This window comes from Lissotriton vulgaris, chromosome 3_1 (assembly GCF_964263255.1).
Source record: "Lissotriton vulgaris chromosome 3_1, aLisVul1.2, whole genome shotgun sequence".
Taxonomy (NCBI): domain Eukaryota; kingdom Metazoa; phylum Chordata; class Amphibia; order Caudata; family Salamandridae; genus Lissotriton; species Lissotriton vulgaris.
The window spans coordinates 1,116,744,285-1,116,765,261 of NC_141689.1; the positions used below are offsets into that span (position 1 = coordinate 1,116,744,285).

Sequence of the window (20,977 nt, forward strand, 5' to 3'; positions counted from 1 at the left end):
CTTTATCAAGTACATTCATGTGGTACTTTGTACTGTGTGTAAATAGATGCACCATAGACTGTGCATGTATGTATGGCTGTCCATGTTGGAAATATAGTCGTTAGTGGCTCGGTTATCCTGTGATTTATGATGTAAATTCTGTGTGTACAACCCAAGGTTTCCATCTGCCAGTTGTTGTGAATTAGTACTGTAGTAGCAAAGAAATATTCGGACTCTAATGAATCAGCACATCAAAGAACAAAGTGGTAGGCACTTGTGATTAAGTGACATCTGGTGTCCCAATCCTCTTTGTTCTTCTTGAACCTCATTTTGGCATGTAGTTGGCGTATCATTTTTCATTGGATTTTTCTTTAATCAGAGGATTGTGTTTTAGATATTTAGGGCCATGGCTGTTGTGCATTTTGAGTCACATTACCCTCACCAGTGCAGGTGTGCACCCTTGCCAGTTAACATTTTTAGCTGATTTGTAGGGTTCTCCTGGATAAACTTTTCTTCAGATCCCACACTGTATGATGCAAAAAGAACAATTGATTTTTTTTAAGTGGGACGGGTATACCCAGACGTGGGTCCCTTGCTCACTGTGCCACTGAATTCAAACTAGCCTGGCTGATGAAGGGCGACATACCCCGAAACAGGTCCCAGGATGCTTGTTTCTGGTCTGGGGAGGACCTGGCTTGGCAGTTCGGTCTGGACTGTTCACATGAGGCACAGGGTCAAGACTGATTTGCATACAGCTGGGTCCAAACTGGGGTGGCATAGTGAGCACAAGAAAAATGGATTTAACTCAGATCTCTTGACTGGGGGTGAATGTTTGAATCATTCTGCATTCTGTCCTTTTATTGCAGCGTCCCACACTGTATGAATTTCCTACATGCAGCAGATTGATTCCAAAAACATTTTCACCAACAATGGTTTCCTCGGTGCCATCAGTTGGCGCCATGTGTCCTTAGTCACATCTTAGTCCTCCCTAGCACCAACCGGTGCAATGGTGTCTGTTCCTGTTTATCCTTACATCATTGACGTCAGGAGCTCTTCATAGTGCTTTACTGACAAAATCCGTGTTTTATAACCATAATTGGGTAAAGGGTCTCATCCTAGGATTTCAGGGCTTTAACCCTGTGACTGATCATGCAAAATGATATCCTTGAAGGACCCACATGACCTCTCTACGTAGTGTCTTGAAACAGATCGCGAACTTTTGGCGTATTTCTGTTCCTTAGCGACAAACCTAGCTATATTTGCCATGGCTTGCAGGGACATGCTGAAGCCCGCTCAGGGAAAAAGTATCTGGGTTTGGCCTGTATACTGGAAAATATTCATGAAGTGAGATATTGGCAGGAAGGTTATATATCCACCAGATCTATTGTTACTGAAGGTTAGTACATTTTTGATTAGAATCTGCTTCTCCTGTGCACCACAGTTTTTATCCCGGCATCCAACCCCTATTTTATCTGAGATTTTTTTTCTGCTTTTCGCTTTTATTTTTCTCTTCTTCAAGATGATTTACATTATGCCACTGTGCTCGGGTTTGAGCAGTACATATTATTCTACTGGTCATTTAGAGAAGCCGTTCCACATACTCCTGACATACCTTGGTAGGAGAAGAATCATATGATGCACACCTGTGCTGTGATTGGCATTAGAACCATCTCAAACATTCTTATTTGCATACAAGGCAAGTTTATGGTGCTACCAGAGATGTTGAATTTCATCATTGAAAGAAGACAAGACGGATATTGGCTCTCCCAAACATGGTGCAACACCAACCTTCCTTATTGTCAATGAGGAATGGTTTACTGTTCAGTAAACCTCCTCAGTGTGATTGTTGTCATCACCAGCTACATACAAATAGTGCTGGAAACCTCTAGGAGTGTAAAAGTAATTCTTTCCTTCCCCATTTTACTCTGGAACCTGAACTTGTCTCAAAATCAGGGGAGGGACCCGGGAGTTGATCAAGGACCTTCAAGGCCAGGACCACTTCAGAGAAGGCTTCAGGAACTCTGCTGTAACGTGCGTGTAGAATGGTCCTGGTGTGCTATTGCATTGTGACATTGTGAAGGTCTTCCCTTCATGGCATGGTGCTAATGACTCATTATGCAGTAAGTGCAAGTAGTTTTGTCTCCCTATGTATATTGAAGGGTCATGGCCTAGCCTTCGAGCTTTCTGATCACGCAGAGAGATGTAACTAGAATTGAAGTGTTTCAAGTACCATGAATGTTTTTGCTTATAAACCAGATTTTGGCGGGGGGCATCATATTTATCTGTAGCCACAAGTCCATCCACTTGCTTTGGACTTACCTAACACACAATACCAATTGTTCTAACTTGATTGCATAATGCATATTCATTTGCCCAGAAGAATGATCTCAATAGACAAGGAAACAGATCGCTCCAATCCCTCAGATCAGGAAAATCAGGACATTAACCTCAGCAAGATGTCAAAGTTCAGAGACCAATCTGACATTGGTTTAGAATTCTCCGAACTTTATTGTCAACCCTTCTGATTTCAGATATTTTCTGGAAATATTGACTGCCAGGTTGCATGCCTTTTGAGGCGATGTTAGCTCATTTGGAATCCTCCAGACAGTATCAGTGGAGTCTGTGGCAATGCTCCTGCCACCACCTCATTTTCATTTGCTCGGGTTTTGATGACACACCCAGGTGCCTCCACAGTCCTTGCTGTTTGATGTCACATTAAGGGCCTTTGGGAGCAAGTCTTCATCAGAAGCTGGCTGTGATCAATCAGCACACTAAGTTTATGCACCGTCCCAGATTGTGCTAGTTGTGAGCATGGGGAGTTCTTACCAATTAAGCAATCCTTCTTGGTGCCAGTAAAAGCCTTCACCAATCCTCACTGGAGGAAAAGGGGGATTTTAGCATAGGTGACTGCATCTGTTCAAAGCTAGCACTTCACTTGAACTACAAGTCCTCAAACTGGCAAGAGACCTCAGTAATTTAGGATGTCCCTGACAGTTGTGCTTTTTTTAGCCCCTTCCAGGAGACAATCTGAACCCTGGGTGATGGGCTCAATAGCCAGGATCATGGCATTTGGCATTGTAATCATCTAGTCAGGATTTAACAAGGCTGAAGATGACCTAAAGCTTCTGAGGCAAGTCTAAACCAAAGAAGATTCATTGAAGAGCGGTACAAGGAGCTTCTTCTGACTTGATTCACATGAGGGATCCAGATAAAGTCCAAAACACTTTCAGAAATCTTTATTTGATGATGCTGGTGAGGTAGGGTGGTTCGGTTCCATGGACAAAATGGTTCTAGGTTGATCACTTCCTTCCTTCTGCTATAGTTATGATCTCTGCTTTAGAATAGTTAAGTTTAAGATGGCTCTAGTGAAGTGATGAAGTCCTGGAGAGTCTACAAAATCTTTTCCGTTTTCCAGTTTTGGGTGATGAGTCATCAGTGGTTTGTAGCAGGTCAGCTCGAAGGACTCGAGTTCTTATAACCTCCTGAGTAAATGGCTAAGAAGGAGTGGGGAGATGGTTTCTACTTGATGTATACTAGAGTCATGTTTTCAGCAGACTGTATCTAAAGTCCAAGCATTGCAAGGTGTGATAGCACTGAGCTTATTGGTAATGGACGATGGAGGGATCCGTCTTTAAGTGCTCTTGAATAACAGAAGTCCGATCGATAGAATGCTGTAAAAGGAATTGGTGTAGTAGTTAGGAAGGAAGAGAAGACGATAGTGAAGATGTGGAACATGATTTGATCAACTAAAAAGATCACGCGAAGTTTGGAATATGTTTCTTCTAAATAGTTACTGTTTCAAGAGAGTTATCAGTATGAAAATAAACAGGACTCGTAACTGGTATTTTTGGAGGTAGGGGATGGTCCACGTGGAGTTCAGAAAAGAGAGCTACAGGTAACTGCTACTGAAACCCTGATTTATTAGAGGTTGAGAAATATGAGCTGTTTACAGAGCCCTATAAATATCGTGACCCTTGAGTGAGGTATGTAAGGGGTGCTGTAAATACCTCATATTGCATGCAATATTTTTCACTTTGAAAGGGGCAATACATGCACAGACTGTATTAAACGTCCCTGAGTCCGCATATTTTGACTTTTTCTGTGTCTTCTGCCTGGTCAAGTGTCAGGATTGGTTTGCTGAAATCTGTGGAGGTAAAAAGCGGTGGTGCAGTAATTATTTCAAAACTCCTTATTTTTATCTCTGCAAAAGGAAGCCTTCCCCAAACTCTGAATGAGTGTGCCGTAGAGTGGCAAAGAAGGATAGCTAACTGTCAACTGTGGTAGACGGCATTAAAAGAATAGACATCCACCAAAGTACAGAACTGGGAGAAAATCTGTTTTCTTAAATGAAATGATGGCATATGATTAAGTGGTATTGAGAGGGATGCAGTTTCCCGATGGCAAACTTGAACTGACAAGCCATAGCAAGTCATGGACTATTTTTGTTTTGTATAGAATTGAATTGTTATAAGACTGGGCACATGATAATGACTTTACCGGGTGCCAGTGTCTTGGTGATGGTGGTGTGCCTATCAATGTGTGATTCTGAGCCTTTGAAGTAGAAAGATGTTGTAGTCACATCAAAAGGGCGTAGACATCACTTGGTTCAATAAGGAGTTTATTAAGATGACAGACACAACACCAACGCGCCCGTCGTCTTCAGCCGGCGAACAGTCACTGGCTGTCAACGAGCGGCGCTCACATTAGAACGTTCGGAATGTTAGGGCATACCACTGTGGCGCGGGGGCGCGACCGCAGCGTGGACCAAGTCACAACATACCCCCCTTTCCTCTACACGCAGGTAGGGAATGAGTGGTGAACAATACAGGAAAGTAACCAACAGATCAGCCAACAAGGAAGTCATGCAAGTGTTGAGGAAGCCTCCTGGCCCGTAAGGGTCTCTGATGTGTCTGAGCGCCAGGAGGGTTCTGAGGTACATCAATTGGATCGGCTGCTCTTTGGCCAGTGCCCAAATTATCCCCTCCGGGGCCCGGTGCCCTCGTCTCAGTACCTACGCGGGCACTGTCAAGCAATTGGCGATCATGGGCTAGCATGTATCCTGAGCATGTACCTTTGTTGACTGCATTTCCATTAAAGGTTTCAGAAGAATGGTTTTTAGTACAATACTTTGCTACCCTATGTAGGTTCCATTTGTCACCATTCTCTAATACAACATAGTAGGGGTATACTTCGTTAACCTGGAAAGGTCCAAGAAACTTACGCAAACCTCTGACCACACGTCCAGAACGAACTTTGACCCAATCACCAACCAGTATGTTAGACATATTCCTTTCCCTTCCTTGTGCCTCCTTTGAATCACGCCCGTGAATGCTTACGTCACAATCTCCACTTTTCCCCTCCTCAATCACATTCCTGATCAAAGCAGGCACTAGTTTTGAGGCAGGTTTCCTGCCTCGCATGGCTACAAAGGGGATCACACCAGTCGTAGAATTCTCAGTCGTGCAATACGCCCATACCAGATCATTCAGAGTCCTTTCAACATCAAGATTGTTGCTAAGTGCCAGACCTATCGCACCCTTGATCATGCGATGGGCCCTCTCGACAATCCCATTGGATTGTGGATTGTACAAAGACGTGAACGAATGCTTTATACCACACTCACTCAGGAATTCCCTCATCTCATTTGAAGACAATTGGCTCCCATTGTCCGTGATGAGGACCGAGGGACAGCCCTCCTCCTTGAAAATGTTGCGCAAAAATGTAATAGGTATGCGGGTGGTAATCTCAGGAAGTAGGTAAGCAATAAGCCACAGAGTATGGACATCCATAACCACTAGGCCAAACCTTTTGCTAGGGTGGACACCGGGCATAGGTCCAATAAAATCAAGGCATACACTGTGCCACACCACGCCAGGGTCCCGGATGGAACTGGGGACAGATTGGGTTCCCACTCTGAGTCGCTTCTCTGACTCACAGCATTCACAGCACCTCTCCACCCACCTAACAACGTCACCATCCATTCCTGGCCACCAGTACTCATTCCTCAACCTTTTTTTTTGTTGTTATGGTTTGGCCCAGATGCCCTTCGTGGGCCAAGTCGAAGAGTCTCTTGCGGACGTTGACCGGGGGGAATCAACTTAACCTCACGCATGATGATCTGATCATTTACGGTAGATAGCTCATCGATGACTGCATTATAGGGTCGGACACTAATGGGTAAGGTACTCTCTCTATGTCTACCTTTAGAGATGAGGTCCCTGACATTTCACAAAACCTCGTCATGGGACATGGCTTCAGCCCACTCTTCCTTGCTGACTGCACCACAACTCCATTGGACTACCTCATCAACACACAAAATGGCACCTTCACACTCTTTTTTAGACACACCTGTCTTGTCCACCTCCTCCCAATTCAAAGACAGTTGAGACATGCAATCCGCCTGAACGTTGCGCCAGCCCGAAATGAACTCAAGATCAAAGTTGTACTCTTGTAATCTTGAGGCTAGCCTGGCTAGTCTGGCTGACCCCTTTCCTGTTCCTCCTGGTGAGAGTATTTTCAGCAAAGGCTTGTGGTCGGTGCGAAGCTTAAATCTACTTCCCCACACATACATTCTGAAATATTCCACACCCCAAGCAGCCGCTAAGGTCTCTTTTTCTATAACTGAGTAACATCTCTCAGTTGTTGTCAAGGTACGGGATGAGAACGCTACTGTTCTTTCGCTATTTCCGTCACTCTGTGATAACACAGCTCCTAATCCTGTATCACTTGCATCCACGGTGATGATTGTCTTACCCTGCACATCAAATGGTACTAAGATTCCTGCATTGCATATCTCAGATTTTATCTCCTTAAAGCATTTCTCTTGTACATCCCCCCACATGAATCTGACCCCTTTCCTCAAGAGCACTTTGAGTTGTTCAGTTTTGCTAGCAAAGTTTTTCACAAACTTCGAGTAATAATCGAAAAAGCCCAATAAACGAGCGCACTTGGTCTTTATTTGTGGGGGCAGGAGCTGACTTAATGGCAGCTAAGAGATCTCTCTTTGGTTTCACACCCTCTGACGAAATGGAATGCCCCAGATATAAAACCTCTGTTGCCAAAAAAGAGCATTTCTCCCTGCGCAGAGTCAAGCCAGATTCTAAAATTCTCGCAAGTGCATTCTTCAAGGCAGAATTGTGGTCACTCACACTTTCACCAAACACTAAGATGTCATCTTGGAAGTATATTACATTTTCCACACCTTTAAATATTTCTGTGACCAACCTTTGAAATACGCTTGCAGCTGAACATAGCCCAAAGGGCATCCTCGTGAATTAGAATATGCCTTCATTGGTGACAAAAGCTGTCAAGTGTTTAGAAGCATCATGCAAACGTATTTGGTGGTAGGCATGACGAAGTTCAAGTTTTGAAAAGTACTTCGCCCCTTTTAGCAACACCATCATCTCGTTTATGTTGGGCAGGGGAAAGGTGTCAGGGATTACGTTCTGGTTAAGACTTCTGAGGTCCACACAGAAGCGTAATTTGCCATTCGCTTTCTGTGAAATTACAACCGGAGAAATCCATGAAGAGCATTCTATAGGCTCTATAACTCCGCTGGACAGCATATCATCCAGCATTTTCTTCACCTCTCCCCTTACAGTAATTGGTACCTTTCTTAACTTGTGTTGTACAGGGACTGCATCGGTTTTGAGTTTAATTTTATGCACGTAACCTTTCAAATTGCCTAGTTGTTCTCTGAATACACCTTTACCACCTTCTAAGATGTCTTCTACCGAGAGGTCATCTACTACCATGACTTGCTCGATAGCGTGTGGGTCAATTCTGATGTGTAGGTCAAACTGATGATACCATCCTAATATGGGGGGTCCAGATTCTGCAACATACACCTTCCCCCTCACAGATCTTCCTTTGAATTTAATGTCAGTTGCCATGTATCCCAGAATGTCTATTTGTTCGCCCTGATACCCACCCAGATTTATGTCTTTTGGCATCAGTCTCTTGCTAGGCCACTCCTGCTTGAAAATTCTCTTGGGAATAATGGTATACAGTGACCCTGAATCCACCATTAGCTCTACACTCTTATCCCCAATGATAAATCCAGCCTTTTGCCTGTGTCTCCTCCTATCATTAGGATTATCATTCTCGGTGAAAAGAACCTCATCTTTTCCGCTACCTTCACATGATGATGGTTCCACACACAAGATTCTGTCTTGTTTGTAGTGTTCAGTAGACTCCTCAGATAACATGACTACTTTACCTTTGTTTGCATCCCTGCACATTCTAGCAAAATGACGCTTGCAGCCACATTTCAAACACTCTTTCGCTATGGCCCAACACTGCCTTGAGTCTGATGCATGATAAGCACTTCCCACAAATGTTATTACTGGCTCTTTTGGGATATGTTCTACCACCAGGGCTATTCCTTATGCCTCTAAACCTTGTTGAAGCAGCCACTTCACCCTCACTACTCTCCATAACAGAGGTTTCGCTTCCGCTAGACACATTGGGCTTTGAATCTCTGCGATCCATCTCCTTCATACATGAATCAGACTCTTCTATTTTTGCAATGTCAATTGCATCCTTAAGGGAGGGGTCTTTAGCAGCCTATAGGCGTTCTTGGGTCTTCCTGTTCCTACATTGGACAATTAATTGGTCTCTAATCATCTCTTCTGTCATGGGTCCAAATTTACACTTCAATGAAAGTTCCCGAAGTCTAGTGACAAAGTCATCAATGGACTCACCTACTCTTTGTGGCTGAGTATAAAACTTATATCTCCTCAGCGCTATGTTAGTTTCTTTTGAAAAACACAATTCCAACCTTTTACGTGCTTCTTCAAACACATCTGTAATGGGTTGGCATCTTTCATCATTAGCAATGGGTAAATACTTAAAAATGTGTTGACCTTCCTTCCCTAGATTAGTAAGTAGGATAGCTTTCTTGCTACTGCTGGCATAGTCTTGAGCATCTAGCGCCTCTAGGTAATTATCGAACATTTCAACCCACTCCTCCCATTCTATACCTGGATTACCTGGTTGATTTAAGAAATGAGGAGGAGTAGACACAGCAGAAAGGTCAAGGGCATTTACATCCATGTTCTAATTAAATGTGTTGCCCGAATTGCCTGACACAATATTTTTCCTAGTTTATCCTTTTTTTTTTTTATATGGGGACTCACCATGGACAAAAGCAAATTGAAACTCTATCTCTGTACCATGTGACTTGCGCTACACTTCTTATAACATTCTTCTGAATAAGTACTTAAGCGATACTTTAAGTAAATTGTGTTTCACCTCTACCAGGGGGTAGCAGTCAGCCGACGGCTTCAGATGTCTTCGCCGATCTCCTCCATCAATTTCATCGCTGTATGTTGTCATCCGCCGTCAGAAGACCGTCCTCGTCGCCAAAAGATGTTGTAGTCAAATCAAAAGGGCGTAGACATCACTTGGTTCAATAAGGAGTTTATTAAGATGACAGACACAACACCAACACGCCCGTCGTCTTCAGCCGGCGAACAGTCACTGGCTGTCAACGAGCGGCGCTCACATTAGAACGTTCGGAATGTTAGGGCATACCACTGCGGCGCGGGGGCGCGACCACAGCGTGGACCAAGTCACAACAAAAAACATTTTCACTTAAGCAGTTACTTTACTTTATAGCATCTTTATTCGATTCACAGAATCATCAAAGCAACAATAAATACAGAAAAAATAAATACAGCTTATGCCCAAGTAGAGTGGCGGTCTATGCAGGTCTGAAGCGAGAAAGCGGCGTCATTGACCCAACCCTTAACCCTCAGAACCGTGAACATCTTCGCAAGTTGATCTGTGTGGCTTAGGTCTTGAAGCCCAAGAGAATGTCATTGGCACAGTAGGTAGTCTGCAGCCCCTCAGCTGGCCTGATTCATCAGTAGTACAAAAGAGGCTCAGTCATGGACAAATAGATTAGCGCACCATCCAAGTGGTACAAATTAAATAAGTTCTTTCTCTGGCAGTGAAGAACTGTATATGTTTCTTAGATATTACCATCTTTCTCTCGAAGGTTTTAGCAGTTTCTTTCTGTTTTCGGGTTGAGCCTCCAAGTACAAGTGGTTCTCCAGGGAAAGCCCCAAGCACATGCACATGCACAGGCCTCTACAGATGCTAAGAAGTCCCAGTGATATACATAGGACTCCGAAGATGTCCTTGTTTGATTACAGGGGATTCATCCTTCATCTTTGGAGTAGGTGCAGTTTCTCTTGCTAATGGCTTTTAGACTCCCATTAAAACTGTTCCAAGTGTCCTATAAATGTTATGGATAGAAAAAGATAAAAGAAAAACGTGCTTTTGTACATTTAGTCATGCATACTTTATTGTCCATAAAATCAGTTGGAGTAAGCATACTTGGTGCACAACAAGTATGCAGCAACACATAGGATTTGCTTTGACTTTAATGCATAAACTTGGGTTTTGTGCATCATCAAAAGGGTATGAGTTGCACAAATCGAAGTTATGAGCTGGATTCATACATTTTATTCTTTTTTTGTGAATCTTCCTACGAGCGCCTCAATTCTGCCAGTTTCAGAAACGCATCAAAACGGGATGAACACCATTATTAGAAGCTACTTTAAAAGACATTTAGTGTGGAGGAAAAATGCTGGCCCTTAATTTAGCCTGTTTATGCATGTGTATTTGTTCCTTTTAAATGTAATTATGCATGATGTAAACATTCAGCCTGATTCATAAAGCAAAATTGCGCTCGCAATAGCTGCGAAAATGCTATCGCGGGCGCAATTTCCCTAATCTGTATTCACCACGATTATAGCAAAATCGCTAACACAGAATTGCGAAATCGCAAAAAGATTCGCAGAATCCCGGCAGTAGACCATTTGCGAATCAGAAATAGCGAGAAATCCCGGAATCTGCGAAAAAAATAGCGAAATCGCAATATCATCGCAATCGGGATTCATGAAAAATCGCAATTAGCGAAAAACCCCAAAATCGCAGTTTGCGAGGGGCAATTTAAGGACAACCCAAAGCAGGTGGTAACCATCAAACCCATAGAAATTTTTTTTTTGAAAAACCGTTGGCCAATCAGCAACTGGTGCTGGCCTGACCAAACACACTTAAGGAGAAGCAGCATCAGCATAAGGAGTGTCACAATGCCAGGAATGTACATGGGGGTCAGGCGGCGAAGGCTACAACGAGCAGCACGGAGGAGACGCAGAATCCAGGACAGGATATTCCGCCAGCGGGTCACCCTGCTAGGCCAAACCAGAGAGCAAATATACGCAAAGTACCGCCTGAATGGGACAATGATCATCAAGCTAATTCAGGACCTTGACCCCCTGATGCAGCACCCAACAAGGCGGACCAATGCCGTGCCAACACATGTCCAGGTATTGTGTAGCCTGCACCTCCTGGCCTGCGGGAGCTTCCAGGGGATAGTTGTGGCTGCTGGGGGGATATCCCAGCCCACCATGTCCCGCTGCCTACGGAGTTTCCTTGACGCAATGCTGACCCAGCTACACCACCACATCAAATTTCCCACCAGCCAACAGGATTTGGATGAGACCAAGCTTCAATTCTACAATGTCGCCCATTTCCCACACGTGATAGGATGCATTGACTGTACCCACATCCACATCTGCCCACCAGCTGCAACGAAGTACATGTACCGCAATCGCAAGTCCTACCACTCCCTCAACATCCAGGTGGTCTGCAATGCTAAGACTTACATCACAGACATAGTGGCACAGTACCCGGGGAGTACACATGACTCATTCATATTCCGGCACAGCGGCCTCCACACACCACTGGCCAGGGGAGACTTCGGGGAAGGACACCTACTTGGTAAGTACACTTTGCCCACAATGTCACACTGCGATGAAGTAGCTGCGCTGCACAGGCACTCATCCTCTGCTCCTCTCATTCAGGTGACAGTGGCTACGCCCTGCGTGAATACCTCCTCACCCCATACCTCAACCCTGCTACACCACAGCAACGGCGTTACAACGTATCACACATACGCACAAAGAATTGCATTGAGAGGACTTTTGGGCTACTGAAGAGCAGATTCTGCATACTTCACAAGACAGATGGGGTCATGTACTACAGTCCTGATGTGTGCTGACGCATTGTAGCTGTGTGTGCAATACTACACAACATTGCTACCAAGCGCTGGATACCTGTAGATATCTCTGGCAGTGAGTCGGAAGGGGACGACCGGCCACCTGCACATGTGCGCCATGCACGCGGGGAGAACCCAGCTGAAGGCCACAGATGCCGCAACCACATCACAATGAACAGTTTCTAGTGCACCCACTCACCTCACCCAACAAATCACAATTGCATGCAAATGGAAATAATGACAGGACGCCAATGTATGATGAAAGAATAAATATTATTGTTGGATTCACAATAATAGTGTTAAGTTGCCATCCTTCCTATGCAATCAGTATTGCCCCATACTGCTGCGTCTCAAACACAGGACAGGCTTGTAGTGTCAGCATGTCCCTGTAAAAGTACATGTAACTCGGGTGCGCCTCCGGCGCGCAGCACCCAAGCGCCTCTCCGGCTTCTCCTCTGCCACTGCACGTGACCCTGCAGTGGGCCTGGTGCTACGTCGTAACACCGCAACCTGTGAGGCAGACAGGCTGCTCACACTGGAGGTGCCCTTGCTGGTATCGTCCCCCCCGACATTGCCTGGTAGAGTGGGATGGAGTGCCAGTACGGCAGTGGTGATGTGCTCTAACACTCTGGCCACATTCTCACAGCATTGGATTAACTGCTGCTGCTGCGCCAGGGACCGTCGCGAGAGCTGGGACGTCGCATTCCCTATCACGTAGTTGGATCTGGTGTATGCAGACAGCCGCGTCAATAGCTGCCGGTGGCGGCGGGCGGTGTTGCGCTGCGATATTAGCGCAGCAGTGTTGGCCTCCATGGCTGCCGTCATGCGGTCCATCCTCTCTGCCACATTTGCCACATTGCGGCCAATGTTATGTAGCTGCATTTGTATGGCCCCTTGCCGGCGTGCCTGCAGCTGGTGAATGCGTAGCATCCTACGCTCAATGCTCATGCTCGGCACGCGCACATCCATCCCCCTCCTGCCACTGCGTGCATTGTTCTGCAGGCGAGCCCTGCCATGCCTGCTCTGCTGGCTGGCCACAGTGGCTGGGCGCTGTGTCACCGCAGTCGCTGGACCAGATGTGGAGGCTCCAGCTGCTGGTGGAGTTGAGGTAGGCAGAGGTGCTGTGCCTGATGTTGGAGGCGCAGATGCTGTGGGCCTGGCTGCGGGGGTAGGTGCTGCGCCTGATGGTGGAGGCGCAGATGCTTTGGGCCTGGCTGCGGGGGTAGGTGCTGCGCCTGTTGGTGCAGGATGTGTTGGTGACGGCACCTCCTCGGCATCCTCTGGTTGCTCATCGATGAGCAGCCTGTCACTGTCGCTGCTGTCTGCGCCACCTGTGAGGGGAAGTGGACGTTCATTAGTTGCATGTATCTGTCACACGTGCAGTTGCTACATGCATGCTGGATAACATTCCCTGACTGGCTGTGGCATTGCGTACTTTGGGACCTGTCTGGCTGCATTGGGGTACTTGTACATTGTGGGCAGACTACATGTCCCACAATGCTTTAGGGCATTACCTAATGTGCACGGATGGCATGACTTTGGAACATTATGGGAGGCTATAGGGTCATGGCCATTGATAGGGGACAGGGTCGCAGTCGCATGCCACTTACCTTGGCTCTCTTGGGTGGGGCGGGATGAGTCCAATCTGGTGACCCCAGTGCACGCCTCGGGCTCTAACGTATCCTCAACGCGGTCCTCCATGGGGGTGTTGGGAGGGACTGTAGGTTCTCCCCCTCCAGTGGCCAGGGTCTCGCCCAGCCTCTCGGCCACCCTCTCCTTGGCACGACCTCGGAGGCCGTACCACCTCTTCGAGTTCCTCCAGTGACCTGTGTGCCACGCCCATGGAGTTCACTTTGGCCGCTATCTCGACCCAGATTTGCTGTTTCTCCGGCTCAGGCACCCTCCTTGATTCTCTCCCAAAAAGTTTTGAGTGGTTGTCAACCACCCCATCAATGAGGTGCTCCAACTCCTGTTCGGAGAATTTCATTTTCCTGTTGCGCCCGGTGTTGCTGGGCCCTGGTACAGCCTCCTCTGCCATTGCTGCAGTGAGATTGGGTGTGGAATAGCAAGTTTACTGGTGTCCTGGTAGGAGCTGAGTTAGTTGCTGCCTCGAAGTCTGCCTCACTGTTGTGAATGGGGGTGGGAACTAGCTGCTTCCTGGTTGTGATGTCATCACTGTGCTCGAAATGCGACTTCCCGTTTTCCCGATCTCGCGATTTTGCGATCTCGCATTTCGCGATCTCGCATTTCGCGATCTCGCATTTCGCGATCTCGCAATTAGCGATATCGCTATTTGCGATAACGCAATTCCTACACGGATGTTGCCGAAAATAGCGATTATTCTGCGATTTCTGTAACTCGCAAACGCTTTTTGCGGCCGCGGGCGAATCGCATTATTTTCTCTGTAAATTTCATGAATACCGATCTGCGATTTCTAAATTGCGATTCGCTGTTAATCGCAATTTGAAAATCGCAGATTTCGGTTTTCATGAATCAGGCTGATTGTTTGAAACGGACTGTTTCAGTAGCCATTCAGCAATTAGATTCACAGCAAGCTCTGTTGGTTATTAGTTTAAAATGTGACTTTACATCCCTTCACTGGTCAAACAGACAAATATAAAGCAATTCATATACGTCCAAATATGGGGCTAGGCTACAGACTAGTGCTTCTGTGTTAAAATAGGATCCGGTAAATCCAGCCTGGCTCCAACCCTCGTGTGCCAATTTTGAGCTACAGAGACTATTCCTTGGTTGGACTGAAATTGTTGGAATAAGTCTGGACTCCGCATTTGCAGAAAGCTTCAAACCCCAACTCCCTCCACTTGATAAAGAATTCGCTATTAGGCTGTGGCCCATTTCCAGGACAATAAGGTTAGCATGGTAGTTCCAGAAGGTCCTGGGATGACAGGATCTTTGTGTGGTGGTTGTTCTGAATGCCAAGCTTCTCTGTCAATTCCTTTCGGGTTCATCTAGCAGCCCATTGCAATCAGTAGCTGGAGAGTCTGCTTTGGACCACCCTTCTCAATATTGACTCTGAGATGGTTTCAATCTTCTGGTGAGATTTTACTTCTACCTACAGACTCTATAAATCATTGTCACAACAGACTTATCAGTGTTTAGGTGGAGTGGCTCACTGTGGGGATCTCATCACAGGCACATTGGTGATGTTATTTTTTTGGTGAGGTGAGGGTAGTTTTATACAGCGCAAACTAGACTTGAAAGTATCAGTGCTTTACAAGAGCGCTAGTTGTGTTACAGACTGATACATTCATTTTTGTTAGGCACGGAGAGATTAAGTGATTTGCCCAGAATCGCAGTATGTTGAACTCCCTGCCGAGACTCAAACCTAATTCCCCAGCTTTTACCACTCTAGCTGTTAGGCCACATCCTCTCAACTTCACTGGTGGCTTTCACCAGACGTGTGTATCACATATAGATAGATTGGCTCCATGGGCACACAGATTCTACAGCCGTTTAGCTCATTGGATTTTCTCCTAAAGTGAAGTACAGTTGGCCATGCAGTTCTCCAGAGCATATAGGAGTATACCTACGCTGTCAGATGCTGCCTTCACTGTTTTTCTTTTATTGTCTTTTCTTTGGATTCTACAAAAGGGCTTCTAATTGGAGAGCACATGGAATAGAAGTAGAGGTGGGAGTCCGCTAGAGTTAGCTTAATGAGGACTTCATTACTATTATTCCATAGGCTCTGCTGCAAAACCTTTCAAGTCCCACCTACTTGTCCCTTGGTCAAAACTAAACATGAGTAATGGGGTCTTGCAGGACAGTTTAGGTCTCGTCTGAGAGAGTGCATGTGCTGTAGCTTTCAGGATATTTTGTTAGCTTAAAGAAGCTTAGAGCTCGCCCATTGCTTACCATTGTTTGACTTCATCGTTCACTTTTATTTTCTGGCTCTTGGTGGGCAGCGTGTGCCAGCTTCACTTCCCCCTTGTCTGTTTCTCCCACCCCTGGAGCAAGGCCCAAGTACTGCTTCCTTGTTCTATGTGTGTGTGCTTCAATTGCTCATGCTTTCTGGCCTGAGCTACTTTTTTCATCTGCTTGGTCCACTCACAAAGCGCATGTGATTGCAGACTGTCTCCTTCCCCACCAACCTCCCCGGAATTATTACTTCCCCTTTTCCCCTGCCCCTCCCCCGTTATTGCTTGCCCCATCCCTCTCCCCTGTTGGTTTGCCCATTCCCCATTTATCCCTACCCTTCCCATCCCCATCTTTGCTTGCCCCTACCCCTCCCTCTACATTGCTTGCACCTTCTCTCTTCTGTTAGGAAATAAAAAAGCTCTAATGCGGGCTTTCATATCTCTTTTTTCCCAAACATTTAGCTATGCTGCACAGCAGCTGCACTACTATATACACCATTACAAAAACACATTTACAAAGCCAATAACTCTCAAAGGCAAAACCTATAGGCTTTGCCAATGCTTCATTTTGTCTGAGTTGGTTGCAGGCCGTAGTCTGTATGGTTGAAAGAGTGTGTATTTGAAAGGTGGCATAGATGCGATGTTGCGGATCCGTGTGCTTGTGTCAAAAAGCATCAGAGTCTGGTACAGTCATACATGATTTCATAGAAAAATTAGTTAATAGAATACCATTACTGAGAAACCTTTTCACCTTAACTGTTTAATGAAAATTTGCAAGGTGAATGGCATTTGCAATTTCATAGAAACCAAGTCATAGAAAGTCTTTTTTTTCCCAAAATTAGCTTTAGCATGCTTATTTTTTAAGGTATAAATGTGATGGTTAGTTTCAGAAACAATTTTGTAAGAGGCATTTATTTTAGGCATTTACTTTAGTGGACATTACTTCAGTTTTTCATCTTATGCATTGTTATACAATTACTTTTGATGCTATTAATTCACTGACCCGCACCCTATGTAAACACATCCATCCCTGACTCCCACACAACTTACCCCTAAAACCTTCTCAAACAACACCCATAACACATCCGTATACCCCTCACCCCTTCACCCCTACTAAACACCATCCATCCCAGACCCCTAAAAAGCTTCATAACTCCTAAAGTCCACCCACACCTGATCCCTAAAGGCACTTTCAATCAATAAGTTCCACCCATCCCTGAACCCGATAAAAAACCCTCAAAGACTCAAAACTCCACCCATTCCTGAAACATAAGAACCCTGTTTTACCTCTAGTGTACCCATGCCTAAAACCCCTTTTCACCTCTAAACCTCACCCATTCCTGAACATTAGGAACCTTTTGTCATCCCTAAATCTACTCATAGGTGAACCTTAAACCTCCCGCACCAACCCTAAACACTGCCCATATGTGAGTCCTAAAAACCCTCACTGCTGTATTCCATGCATCCCTGAACCCTAAAAACACCCTACCACCCCTAAACTTCACCCTTTCCACAGCCCTAAAAACACCTTTCAACACCTGAACTCAAACCATCGTTGACCCCTAAAAAAAACCCTCATCGCCCTTAAACATTACACGTTCCTGAACCCAAAAAACCCTCACTACCCCAAACTCTAACCAATTTTAATATCATTTAAAAATGTCCTTAAAATTATCTTTCTTTTAAAAAGTATCCTTTACTAAAAGATTTTTTTTTGTATTTCCTTAACTGTTTTTCCATGATTTGGTTTCCTTCACTGTAAATCAGTATTTGTAAAGCACAAACTACTCACCCTTACGGGTCTCAAGGAGCTGGGGGCCCATTGTGAAAATTAAGTGAGCTATTTTCCAGAGTCGCATGGTGCTGAGCTGCCGCCGGAGCCAGGGATCGAACCGTGAATCCTGTGCTCCGAAGACAGCTGCCCTGGCCGCTGCACCACACCTCTCCACTGTGTTTTCTCAGTTTTCGTTTTCCATTAATTCTCATACAAAAGGCTGGTGGTGCCAGCTCACCACTGCTGGTATAGATAACAGGCAAAGAGGGATAGAGTGCCAATGTTCTTATTAAAAGATGATATTCAGGGCTTTGCAAGATAGATTGATCTAGTGAGAAGAAAACGTTGTGGTTCAAGACCTGCCCCCTTCAAGGATTTTGTCGAGGCCAATGGGTTTGACAAAATCCAGATTGTTCTACTAGAGCAGTTTGCAGAAACAAAGGAATAACTGAATGGATTGCGTATGGTCCACTATTTGTGTGTTTACCGGTAATGGGCTGAGTCAACTTCAGATGTTTGAGGTGGGGGAATAGTTACTCCGAGGCACACCAAATAATTATGTTGAAGTTGTTAGTTGTTGCAGGTGGATGGGTTCTTGATTTTAGGCAAAGGGAGGAGGGTGTAGGTGTGAGCCTGATAGTAGGCGTGAATACCTGAATATCTCAAATGGAAGTTGCAGAGAAATCAGAATAAATGCTTGAGGTGTGTAATTGATGAGAAACCCAGCCTGACGGATGTAAAATGTATACAAGGAGGCGGCTGACAGCACATCGCTGCCTCCTCCATCATTTGCCAGCTGGCAGGATCAAGTGTGTTGTAAGGTAATATTATTTATTATCAACAAATGGGGAAGGGGTTATTGATGGTTCTTACCATGTATTAAAGGTAGAACGTGCAATTGGGCAATAGCAAAATGGCGGAGTGTAATACAAAATGAAAACCTATTTGACTGATGGCACATTTCTATAGATTGGAACATCATGGCAGCCTTGGACATTAATGTTGAATAATAAAATCGGATTTTTGTTTAGTGTTGAGCGAGTGTGATTGTGAGATGCATTTCAGAGTGCTCAACGCCCTATCAAGGAGTTACAAAATCAGAATCTTATTTACATGACAAAACATATTTTTTAATAGTTTTTATGAATGTAACTGGAATACATTTTCTAAACGCTTTATTTTCTTTCGTGACAGCATGCGTTTTCCATTGAAATATTGCACACGTTAATGCCGTCATTTCATTTTGAGTTTGTGCCCAGGCACTCTGGGTTTACTCAGCGCATTCCATGTTTATTACTTGCTGTCATTGCGTGACAGAAGAATTAAAAAGCTAAATGTCTTTCAAATTGATCTGATTTTCATTCGATGTATTTTTTGTTTACTTTCGCTATTAAAGGTGATTCATTTTCTCCTTGTTGATTTATTTGTTTTCAGTTAGATCGATTCAAAGAACCACCTGCCTATGGTCCCATGTGTGATATTTTGTGGTCGGACCCCCTAGAAGACTTTGGCAATGAAAAGACTCAGGAACATTTCACTCACAACACAGTTAGAGGGTGTTCATACTTCTACAGGTGAGTAATGTGATCTCTATCTACCACAGTTGCAAGATTCTGCGCTTTCATGTTCGAGTTTCTTTAACCCTATAGCCTCCAGCTCTTGTACAATCTAGGACAGTGTGCATATTTGCATATCTAACACACACAATCTTAAATGTGAGCAAATCTGTAAATCACCTTTTATAAAAATCAAGGAGAAATCCGGTTTGTTGATTACCTGAAATATATGCATTTTAAGCAACATATTTGTGTGTAATAGTCCTCTTCAGTTTGTGTAAGAATTAAATGAGCTCTCACAAAGATGTGTTGCATTCATCATGTAAAGATAAATAAGGCGGCAGTGGCCTGTGAATGAAATGTCTGCTGTCTTAGAAAATGAGAACTCAGATTGATTCCAAAGGTATTCTACAATTATACATTCTGAAATAACATTTTATGCAAAAGTGCTTTGCAATTGTGAAATTTTATATTTATCCAGGATTTTTCGCCTTTTCCTTGAATTGCAGGCTAAGAAACTGCCCCGATAATCATATGCTTTAGTGGCAAGTAATTGTTCCTTGGCAGAAATAAATAGGTCAACTAACCATTGTACAGTTCTACAGAACCACGTCCATTGTGCTATGAGTTGTTCAGTAGTCTTGTGTATACACTTTATAAGGGAGGAAGGTGTGGTCTGATGGGTGCTTTGCCACTGTGTCCTTTGCTGTCCACTGCTTAGGTTGTGTTTGTCTAGTGTCGCTGTTCGCTGCCCGTTTCTGGGTCCAAGTGTGGACTTCTGTGACCTGCAACCACTGGCCTCTGCAAAGAACACTTCCTGCTAAACAGAGAGGTGCATACAGGGACCGCTCATTTTATGCCTGCTATGCCAACAGTCCTGCTTGTAACAAGGACCTATTGAGTGTGGTGGAAGAATGACCGATTAACTGGATGAGGGTCGGCTTGGGGAATCATTACTAATTTCTCCAGGTCTCTTTTTTTCAACCTGTTTATTTGTTTGTAGACTTGATCACTCTTGACTTTTTGGGGATCCTCTGTTGTCTAAGGTGTTTTTGTTGCCACTACCGTGTTGGCCATTGCCTTTTTTACATTAGGCAATCGCACTGTTTCTTTGGCCTTTGGATCAAGTTTTTGACTATTACCCCAACTATTACATAGCTATTTTGCTGCAGATGTCCAGAAGGGGACCCAAAACTCTTTTAATCTTCCATTGTATCTGCCTACTAAGTCATGATGTTAATTTACTAGCTCTGTCTCCTTGCATTTTGATTTCTTTCCAGTTTTTGTCCAAGAACATTTTAATTTTCTTTAGTGATTTTGCCCTAGTATCTCACATTGGTATGGAGAATCTTGCAGAGACTTCTAGCAGCAGATTCCTTACCTTAGAATTATCTCCAGGCATCAGACTGGATCCAGAATTTTCTTTGTGAGCAGCACCCCTGTGTGCTAGTAGGTAGTGTCGACCGGCTTCGCCTGGCATAGTCTGTGCTGGATTTGACAGGCGTGGTGCCTATGTAGGTGCCATCCCTGCACACTGATTTAATTTTTCTTTCTGCACCAGTTAGCACAGATCCGCAAAGAGCTACCCCTTCAGTCACTTTTCAACTGAGCTTTTTTCGACTAGTTTCTTTGGGGAGAGCTTTTCTCCTGGTGTGGCAGAAATGTCTTTTAGGAAGACTGGCTTCAAGCCCAACCAGCATTGAGCGTGACCAAGATGTTCAGACCT

General features: G+C 44.8%; 1 protein-coding gene across 7 annotated transcripts in view; it reads left to right on the forward strand.

Moving 5' to 3' along the window:
* Positions 1–20,977, forward strand: part of PPP3CA (protein phosphatase 3 catalytic subunit alpha) — a 707,038-nt gene that overhangs the window by 504,292 nt on the left and 181,769 nt on the right. For all 7 annotated transcript variants that reach the window (XM_086961590.1, XM_086961592.1, XM_086961587.1 and 4 more), the window contains exon 6: positions 19,130–19,269. In XM_086961590.1, the coding sequence (XP_086817716.1) occupies positions 19,130–19,269 (140 nt within the window). The remainder of the gene's footprint in view (positions 1–19,129; positions 19,270–20,977) is intronic.